This window comes from Fragaria vesca, linkage group LG7 (assembly GCF_000184155.1).
Source record: "Fragaria vesca subsp. vesca linkage group LG7, FraVesHawaii_1.0, whole genome shotgun sequence".
NCBI lineage: Eukaryota > Viridiplantae > Streptophyta > Magnoliopsida > Rosales > Rosaceae > Fragaria > Fragaria vesca.
This window is the reverse complement of record NC_020497.1, coordinates 9,955,951-9,966,930: the sequence shown is the minus strand read 5'-3', so window position 1 is coordinate 9,966,930 and position 10,980 is coordinate 9,955,951. Positions and strand designations below refer to the sequence as shown.

The 10,980-nt window shown below is 35.3% G+C and overlaps 2 protein-coding genes across 2 annotated transcripts; one reads left to right on the top strand and one right to left on the bottom strand.

Moving 5' to 3' along the window:
• The first annotated feature begins 2,103 nt into the window (after positions 1-2,103).
• LOC101292646 (YDG domain-containing protein At5g47150-like) lies at positions 2,104-3,345 on the top strand. Its single transcript, XM_004308524.1, has 2 exons — positions 2,104-2,281; positions 2,495-3,345. The coding sequence occupies exons 1-2, from the start codon at positions 2,104-2,106 to the stop codon at positions 3,343-3,345; spliced, it is 1,029 nt and encodes a 342-aa protein (XP_004308572.1).
• A 3,405-nt stretch (positions 3,346-6,750) lies between these two features.
• On the bottom strand, positions 6,751-7,149 carry LOC101292354 (sigma factor binding protein 2, chloroplastic-like). Its single transcript, XM_004308523.1, has one exon. It carries the CDS (start codon positions 7,147-7,149, stop codon positions 6,751-6,753), a length of 399 nt encoding a protein of 132 aa, XP_004308571.1.
• Positions 7,150-10,980: the final 3,831 nt, after the last annotated feature.

The window sequence follows — 10,980 nt, the reverse complement described above, 5'->3', positions numbered from 1 at the left end:
CTCTCTCTCTCTCTCTCTCTCTCTCTCTCTCTCTCTCTCTCTCTCTCTCTCTCTCTCTCTCTCTCTCTCTCTTGATTGGATGGTCATTGCTGGTTATCAAATTTGCTGGTTGGCAAATTTGATTCCGGAATATTCGTAGCTTGCTTTATATGTATTACATTTGGTCGAGATTAATGATTGAGTTTTGAATTTCTAGTCTTTAAAACTCGGATTTCTTAGATAACTGCTGGTTAGTGCGGTCGGGTGGGGTAGAGGGAGGGGTCTCTATCGACCTTTTCTGGAGTTTTGAACCTTGTCGAGATCGCAAGCTTAGTGTTGTGCTGTGTTTTTGAGATCGATTGTAGCCTTGTTGTAGTTGATTGGTGGATTGGATTCCCCTTTCTGTTGATCGATGGTGGTTGGCTGGATGGATTGGAGGTGGACTTCAGTTCTGCCGATTTGGTGGAGCTTGGGTCCGGTCGACGAAGAGACGCGAAGGCTAGTGGTTATTTTGTCATTGTACTGGGGACGATGGTGGAAGAGGGGGTCATCTTGCTTCCATTGGTGACGGCGTCTAGGGACTTATAGGCGTGACGAAGGCATGGCGGCGACAACTAAAGCTTGACGTCTTGACTAGGGTTGTGTCTTTTTAGGTCTGGGCTTTGTATTAAGCCTTATTTTATTTTAGTTTTTGTTCCACCTCTTTTGGTGGGTGTAGTGGGCCTCGACCCTGTTCCTCCAGTTAACTTAATATTGTCGGTACCGATATACACCATTTAGGTCTTTAGGCAGATATATTGATGGGCTAAGTTTTGTTGCTTCCTATCGATCAAGACGTGGTAGTTCTAAGCTATGAAATTTTAAGAGTAATAGATATATGTGCAATCGACATACTGCCTAAGCATCGATTTATAATAGGTGATCTTGGGATCCTTTAGACTTCTCAAGAGTGGTCGTTGTTGATATTTTCTATCAATTGAATTAAAAAAAAAAATCACTTGAAGTTAGTTAAAAAAAAGGGTGTGTCTATTGTCACCTCACAAACCATTTTGCTCACCTCACACGTTGATTTATTGAAATACCAAAATATCATGATGTAAAATTACAGCAAGGAACAATAAGTTGTTACTAATTACAAAAAAAAAAAATTACTTTTTCTTTTTTATCTTTTTGTTTTTGAATGAACACAAATTTCATAACTCTAACCCAGATTTATCATATTCGGTCGTGAGTCTGAAGACACTAGCATTTAACCTGAAGATGAGGTAAATTGTTTGCTATTTTTTTTTTCTTTGTTGATGATTCATTAGCCCTTTACTTATTATTTCTCATGTCGACTTTGCATATATGTAAATTTTCATGGACAACAGATAGATCAGTTGAAGAAACTTAGAAGTATGGAAGACATTGCTACTAGAGATATATTTATAGATATTGTGCATCTTGATATCAACTATTACTATTGACTTGTTAAATTTGAGAGTTTTTTCTTGTTCTTTAACTTGGATTTATACTTTCATGTGAATTTTTGTTCACTTGGTGATTTTATTTACCTTGAGCAAATTTGAATTTGACAAAATATATGAAGAGAATGTAGGGTGAACAAAATAGAATTGAGAAAAATGTTTTTTAGGTATTGTTAATTGGTGAATAAAGTAGACCTACAATTAAAATTATATAAGTGGGGTGTGAAGAGAATGTGGGGTGTGAGCAAAGTGATTTGTGCGATTTTAGCTAACAAAGCCGGCCTCTTCCTTTGAATTTAGTTAGATAAGTACATTATTGGACAACACTAGCTAGCTAGATCACTTGTATCCCACTTTTGAATGAAATTTTCTTATAATTTATGTCATGAATTATGGTAGATCAGTTGTTCACATAAGGTGGTGAGATGTAGTGTGTAATTCTATGGTCTGATCATATATTCTTTTTGTTTAATAAATAAACTTATTGCATTGTTTATAGATATACACGTATCATTTTTCTTCCATTCTGATTGATGAAGCGAGTTTTGTTGGTACGTAGTGAGAATACATTAATATACTTTAAGCAACTTTTTCTATTTATACTTGAACTAACCTTTTGTCTGTATAGGTCTAGAAAAAAAAAAAAAGGAAAATAATTATGGCAATTTTGAAAGTACGCGAGACTGTGAAGAATGGATTATTTTCTCCAGTCTCAAAGAGATCAAGAGTGAACGATGTTGCAAACTTTCCTAAAGGGTGTGGATCCTTAGATAGAGTGCAAACAGGGAAACATGAAGACCGTGATCCACTGGTTGATCATTCAAAAGAAAATCAAGGTACGAAGATTGATGAAATACATATTCCTTTTTCACAAATTCTTTTTACATATGCTGAAGTTTTGATGATTGCAGAAATTTTCCCCTCATCTGGAGAAGTATTGAAGAAGCACTCTTAGACGACAACCACGTATTTAGGAGTTAACCATCAGGGACTTAAGAGGAAGCGAGAACCATTTATTATTAATCCTCAACCTAATAGAATGGTTGTAGGAGAAAAGCTTGTTAAGGACGATGTTAATTTGGAAGAAAAATATCAGAAGCAGAAGAATCTACATATCTTACACTCAGACAAACAGAACTTGAGGAAGAATTATCAACACACTCCAAAGATAGTCTCTAGTAAGGATGTTAACCATTCTTCCTTACGGAGAAAGACTCAACAGTTGTTAGACCATCACAACATTTATCGAACAAGTATTTCTGCAAAGGCTTTGGAAGTGGAAGTGGAAGATGAAGATCGTAGGAAGGTCAAGGAAGCTTTGAATGCATACGAAGAGATAGTAAACCAGTCCAACAAACATAATTGTTGGAGTTACATTGAAGTGGCAAGGCATCTAAACGAACAAGGAATATGGGTTAACACGATCAGAAAAATAGGAAGCATTAGAGGAGTAAAAGTGGGCGATATGTTTCGACATAGAGCTCAACTAACTATTGTCGGTCTGCATCGACAACCTTTACGTGGTATCGACTTTCTCAGGAGGAAAGACGGGAGAATTTTAGCAACAAGTATTGTTGATTCTGGTCGTTATTCCAACAATATGCCATCTTCTGATACATTGATCTATTCTGGTGAAGGCGGAAATTGTCCTTTTGAGACAACAGAACCAACTAATCAGAAACTTAAAGGTGGAAACCTTGCTTTAAATAATAGCAAAGAAGAAGGAACTCCTATTAGGGTGATTCGTAAGCTGAAACTTTCTTCGGGTTTGTGTTATGTTTACTATGGTCTATACATCGTAGAAAAAGTTATGAGAGCAAGAGAACGTGGTAAGGTGGTCTATAAATTTCGATTGGGAAGATACTCAGGACAACCAAAACTTACATTTGGCTATAGCTGAAGGGTTCAAATGTATCTACTTGATTTCAGCCTGCAGTCGCATCTTTTTTTGCCTGAAAATGTATTAGACATCTTATTTTACTAATAGAATCTCAATGCCTTTATGACATTTTTTAACAGTTATGTCTAAGTTTAATCTCAGGTTGTTTACAATAGTATGTGAAGGTCAGAGGCACTTGTGGATTAATAAATAAATAATTGTTTTAGGATATTCGTTATATGTGTGTCTTGTTCTCTAATGTAGTTAGGGATCATGATTTCATATAGTGATAAGTTTCCGAGTTAGTATGAGATTATGTTTCTTTCTACATACTTAAAAGGTATTATATAGTTTCTTATATAAAGAAGCTCTTATCAATAAGTAAAGATGATAATCTTTGATTTATTTACTATCTCTCTTTATTTTTAACGTTTCTTTACAACACGTTATCACAATGCTCTTGAGCTGATAGCACTACCACATAAGAAAATCCTTGTCCTATTTTTTTTCTCCGGCAAGCTCCTCGGCCCTGTCAATTTTTTCTGGCCACCTCTGGTGCTTCGTCTGACGTCTCCAGCCACCTCCAGTCAAGCTTCTTGACCGAAATTTCGGCTTCTGACGTCTATTTTATTTGAAGTTTTTCGGGTAAGTTTAAAGTTAATTTTCAAAGTTATTTCAAAGTTCAAATAACTTGGGGAGATTCTCTCTCCCTTCTTCTACTCCGTTCTACTTGCTTGAAACATCCCGTATCAAAGAGAGTTACCAGGGCCTCGTAACAAAGAGAGTTCACGGGTTCGGATTGCGTGCGTTTAATCCAAAAGACAAATCATTGTCGGTGATAAAATACTTTCACAACAAAGCATTAAATCAAGTGACCATATTGCACCCTGGTCTTGACTTAAATGCTCAGAATTAGTAGTCGTGTATTGATACTAATCGAACTTCTTTTTGGGTTAGCTTCCAACCCATTTGTCCGAAATTTGACATCATGGATACACGACAAATTAAATGCCATTGATGGGTTGTCTACATGGAACCTTTCATTGGAAGGGATTACACCACAATTATTGACTCTAAGGGTAACAACCTAAATGCGGAGTAAAAAATCTCTTGCGCTTAAGAATTTAAGGTGCCACATCGGTAAAAGCCTTCAACAACAGTATGTGCAAAAGAGTAAAGATCCTAAAATACTATGAGATGCATTTATGGAGCGTTTCTTCAAATATACATACAACTCTACTCTTTGAGTTAGTAGTAAAGTGGCAAGAAATCCATTTATTTGACTATACACATTGTCGATTCGTCGATTAAAAGGCCCCTAAAGAAAAAGGGAATGGATGTATTTAGCCTGCGCACATGGAATAACTCTTAGTGCGGTAAAGCAATATGGTTCACGACAAAAGCCCTAGAGGCTGTGCTAATATGCATACAAGAGGGGGAGGCGACATCAGTCGTAGTGGCCACGCTCCCAAAACTCGAAACCCAACAATCAAAATAGATAAAGCTATTAACGAACTATGTTATCGATGTAGATCGACAGAGCACTGGTTCAAGAAAATTGCTATGAAAGCACTTTCATGAACATCGAAAAGAAAATCAAAATAGGTATGTTATAGAAATTTCACAAGCACTGACAAATAATGGTTATGTTAAAAGAAGTTCATAAGTGCATTAAATACCACGATATAATCTTGGCACAATTTCAATGAATTTTACTAATTAAGTAGTGAATTTTTTTTGAGTTGGTTCGAAACTTCGAATCTATACACAGTGATGTATTGAATCACATCATCCTTAAAATATGGCATGGCATGTTATTATCCAAAGTACAAGAACTTAACATCTTCAATCCAAAGCACAAGATTGAGCCGAACTCGTCTTTCCCAATAGGAGAAGACGCACGATATTGTTGAGTCCTCTTGGAGAATTGCAATGTGACATTCAATCCAAAGTATTGGATTTGTAAAGTCTTCTACACACATAACGGATTTTTCCATCATCAATTATCAACTAGGCTCATTCAAGCTCAGTGTGATGTCTAGGATCGTATGAAATTAAGGAGATAGTGGTATCAAGTGTGCCTCGCACTACCAACCATCCACATACATATGACTAGTCATACTGAATTAGAGTTACCAAAAGTCTTTGATTTTGAATTCCAAAGTTTGTTGATCCGAATACTAGATCACAAACTACGTTATTTCAACCAATTGTCTGAGATGTTGAAGGCTATACAAACTCATCCTAGATGAGCTAAAACGTCACTTTGGCATAGGCAAAGCGGCCTACACGCCCCATTTGCAAGCATTGAAAGCTTCATACATGCAAAACTGCGAAATCAGAAATTCTGTTTTTCTGTTCAAGCAATGTCAACAGAGCTTTGTGAAAAGCTAGGGATGAACAGAACGTAAATAATATATGATTGGAAAGCTACGAGAATCTAGTTTTCAGAATTTCTCGCGGTTCGTTCATTCCTATTTTGTAAACGAAGTTTATTTTTTTAACACACCAAACACCACCCAATTACAAAATCGAGAACCATATTACGTGGATGAAGACAAATGATTTATTTGGTCCAAATTTGAAAATTTACCATCTTAACAACACATTCTTCCCCAATTTTGTAAAATAGATCACAGATCTGTAAATTTGGTTTAGACATCGTAATTATAACATATGGATTGTTATTACAAAAATTTTAATCAAATGTCTTTGTATTTGTAAAAAGCGTTGTGACAAATTTAATTAATGCACCACCTAATTACAAAACCGGTAACCTTATTACGTGAATGAAGACATTTCTATTTGGTCTAAATTTGAAAATTTATCATCCCGATAAAACATTCGTCCTTTGTTTGTAAAACGGGTCATAACTCTGTAAATTTGGTGCAGACTTTGTAATTACAATATATAAACAATTATTACAAAAGTTTTAATCAAATGTTCTTGTATTTGTAAAAAAACATTATGTGAAATGTAATTATTTTTCTCAACACAAAAGACACCACCCAATTACAAAATCGAGAACATTGTTATGTGAATGAAGACAAATGCTCTATTTGATCTGAATTTGAATATTTACCATATCAAGAACACATTTGTCCTCAAATTTGTAAAACCGTTAGAATATTTAGGTGATGTAGTGTCTTCTAATATTGTTTTAGAGTATTCTTATGCTATGAGGTCTTATATTCTATAATTTCATTAATGACAACAACGTGAGAGCTGTCATTGTAGCTCTTATCCTCAAAAGAAAAAAAATAAGAATTTGATAAGAACCATTCTATGGTGAAACCATAAACTTGAACTGCTTTGAGGAATTATAAATAAACAAAAGTAGTATAATATAAATAAATAAAGTAGTATAATAAATGGAAAAAAATATATACTTGTCGCTAATTACAAAGAGAATGGTAGCTGTAAAACTTAAACTTGATCAAAACTTCTCAGCGCATCGAGCTCATAATGCCCAGTAAACGGTTCAAACAAAAAGTCGGAGAAATTCGGAAGCTCGTAAATCGAATTCGAGAAAGGAATCTGATGGTGAGGGAATACAAGATGGTCACGATCGGCTTCCTTGAGTTGCTTCTCATGAGAAAACTCAGGAACTTTGTGATGACGGTGATGACCATCACCACCGTTAGTCTCCATGAACCGCTCGGCATCGGAGTCTCGGCCTGTGAGCTCCTGCACAAGTGCCCTGAACTTAGAGGCGCTAGTCTGAACCTTCATGGGGCTCGATATGTACACCACCTTCACCCCTTTTGAAGATCTGCTTCTCTTGCTCTGCTTCGGGCTCCGGTTGTTCACCCCTAGCACATCCATTTTGAGACAATTATCGAACACTAAAGAGGCGACAGACGCAAAAGGTACACGAACAAATGTTTTGGAAAATAGTGAATCTTTGAGCAGACTGAGCAGGAACGTGGGGATTTATAACCAACTTTGGTTAGTGGGGTTTATATAGAGGTACGGATATAAAGACTTTTGGGTGGTCATGCAAGAGTTTCTAGGAAAGAGGAAGGAGAGAATGGAAAGAAAAAGATGAATGTAACTGGAAATTGCAGACGTAGAAGATTCGATAGATACAGATACTTAAACGACCCGTATGCTTATAGAGATATTATGTGCCACCATAAGATTTTATAAGCTTTCTTCCAAAAAATTGAGGGTTCAATGTAACAAGAGCAAGCAGGGATGTGCGCAGCCTCTTACGACTGAAAACGAATGGGTTTCGTGGAGTCTGGAATCTCTTATAAGATGTGGTTGGTGCCCATTGGTGGGGTGACTTAGGGTTGTGGAAATCTGGTGTGGTGGGTTAAAAACTGACCAACTTGGGTTTGGTCTCTTTGTGTTTCTTTATTGGTTTATCTTGAGTAACTATCAGTCACATGTTTTTATGAAACTGATGACGAGGATTCTAATCCTTTTGTTTAATACAAGAATGTGATCCCTAGTGTATTGGAAAGCATTAGTGGATCAACGGTTATCTTGATTTTGATTTTGATGTGTACACCAACAGATAATCGTGGACGATTTGTTTTTCGTTTTATATGGAGGAAGAAGTCTTAGTTATAAATTTAATAAATTATAATCTATTTAGATAATCGGTTCTGACTCTCTATTTTAATTGTTTTCATGAGTCGAATATGACTAATCCCTAACTAGTTTTGCAATGCTATATTAAAAGTTCATTAATCTCAAGTCTCATGCACCTTGTCAAAAATATAAGAACAAAATATTTCATCGTCTTTCACATCCTGATATCGAGACAGCTCGGATGAGTAAATATAGTTATAACTGATAATAACAACCTATACAAGGTTAGTCTCATCTCAACTTTAGTCCCTTGACGACTTCGGGTTGTTTGGAGCAATTGCCTACACATTGTTCATAATATTAATTTTCACGTTAGCGACATTTTCAGGGAGGGAATTGGGTTGCTGACAAGCTTGCAAATGTTGTTGCCGCTCATGTTGGTTACATTTGACATAGTATTGTGCCTTCTTTCTTTGCAGATTCATAAGGGAAGAACTTGGCCTCTTTTCTTTCTTATAGATATAAAGGTAAGAAACATACTTGTTTAATTTACTGAGATACTCTCGTGGATCTGGATCTAAATAATAACTAATTAAATAGGTGTGTTAATAACCTCTCAAGTGCTAACATATGAATTAAGGCGCTTGCTACCTCACTTCTTATATATAAATATATATATATATATATATATATATATATATGTCAACGTAAAGCACAAACAGTAGTGAATTTTATATCCTATACTTTTTGGCAAACCATATCTATCGGTTTCTTTATTATGAGTGCATGAGAAAAATAAAAACTGCTTGGGGGGTTACGGTTTGAAAAAATGGGTGCCAACATGGAGAAGATAAATTTAATTGGAATGTAGCTGAAATGATTTTTCATAAAAAAAACCCACGTGTTTAAATTTAATTAGAATATAGGACTACGTCAGACTGTCACATTGTCCTCCCGTAGCACTTAAAAATTTCTCCTAATATTAGCACAATTGCCTTCGATTCGCTTTTGTCTTTTCATTAATTTAGTTTTCTGGTGATCACAAATGTTGGTCTCGTTGGCTGTCTTTAAGGATTTAGACAGTTAGACTCATTCACATTAACAAATCATTTCCACTTTTGTTTGTTTGCTTGGATAATTTCTACGTTACCAACATGATCCATCTAGAAAATACCATTACATGAAGTTTGGTCTGATAGTTTTATATTTCTTTGAATCGATTTTTTTTTTTCCAACAGGTGTTTTTATGTAAGAAAGAGAATCACGACAAGTACTTTCTCGGTAATTTACACAAAGTAAAATCAAAATCAATCTCTAATTTGCACATAAAAATAAAATATTGAGTTTATGTCTGATATCTATCCACGGAATAATTAATCCGTTATAAAGTTAGCTTTCCTAAAGATTACTATGTGACAAGACAAATGTGTTGCAGCTTGTTCAAAGTCCTTGTTCCAAGTTGCCGATCATATAAATTACGTGGTAATAGCATAACCATCCATTGCTCTTGAATTGGATTCTTGTTCTATTCGAAAGCAATTATTTTCACCTTCTGTATAGGAAAATATGGATTCTTGCTTGATTGAACATTTTGTGTTGTATTGTACAAATAAGAGGATGCTTCCCCCTTTAGAAAGAAGTCCTGTTGGATGATCGTCATCTTGTCTTGACCTTCGAGAAAGTCGTCATCATGTGCAACTTATCTCTAGAAGTCTGGTGTTAATATTGTCCACCATATGTATCCATTCAAATGCAGTCACACTTGCACCAATATATTCAACGTCGTCAACTTCACAAGAAATTTTTTTTCCTTATTATCAGCTGCATTTGGCATCTCTATTATCTTGTATTTAAAGATTGATGTATAATGATAGGATGTTTCAAATCTATTATCTTACAACTGCTTTCAAATTTATTGGTGATACAAGTGATACAAGTGTTCTCATAGCTGAAGCTACAACTTTACGAGAAGGTCTTCATGCTGCTTGACTTCAACACTACGACTGTGTTTTTAATTTTTTGAAGGAGACACTACGGTGCTGATTCATTGTATAAATGGAAAAGTTGCTATAAGTCCCTAGTGTATTAGGTCTATCGTTACATACATTCTATGGTTGACGACTCAGTTCCATGCTTACTATTTTAGGCTTGTTCATATAAAACAAAACTTTGTTACTGATAGAATAGCCTCTCTAGGCTTTACTTCTTCTACTCCTCTTGTATGGTTTTACTGTCTTCCCTTTTCTATATACCTAATGTTCCATTTGAATCAGCTGAGAATGAGAGTTTTGATCTCGTGATTTTGTAAGCAAATATTATATGTATTACAATTTTATAGAGCACTTTTAGCGAATTTTCTATCTTCTCTCTTTCGATAGAACATATTTAACATGTTGGCCATTTTTGAGTAAATTTTCAACAGAACTGACTGAAAATCATTTTAACTAACCACTTAAAAAAAACTTAGGAAGATCGTTGGATTTTGCTTCCAGCACACATTTCTTTCCACTTAGGTCTCCTACTACTCTTTGATACGTCTCTCAGTTCCTCCAACCTAGTTTTAGGGATTGGATGTTGAGGGTTAAAACAATCATTGCACTGACAAAAAACCTACTTTCGGGCCCTTTGTTATGATACCATATCAGCATTTAACGTCAAAATTAGACGAAATTTTAGCAAATAGGCATAATTGATGATAATAAGAACTTTTTTATTTTTTTGAGAATCAAAAATTGAAAAATTCAGAGGGTAAATAAGGACAAATAAAGTTCCCAAGGGTAAATTGAATTTAATTCAAAAAAGAAACGTCCCTGGAGAATGGAAAGTTAGAAACTGCTTACAAGCCGTGACTGGCTCCCTTTGATTACCGATCTAAGAACAGATGTAATAGAACTGGACGTCTGATTCAGAGTTAATGAACAGCTAAACAATTGAAACAAATATGCAATATCATGCTGCAGACTCCAGAGTCTAGACTCTGATGTCAAACATCACCTAGGAGTTGTAAAAATTGTGGGACACAAAGTATGCACCTAGGAATCATGGTGCATATTCCTCGATTCATCTTTTGGAGTTTTGGGTAAACTTTCTTGTGACACCTGAAGGTGTTTAATTCAT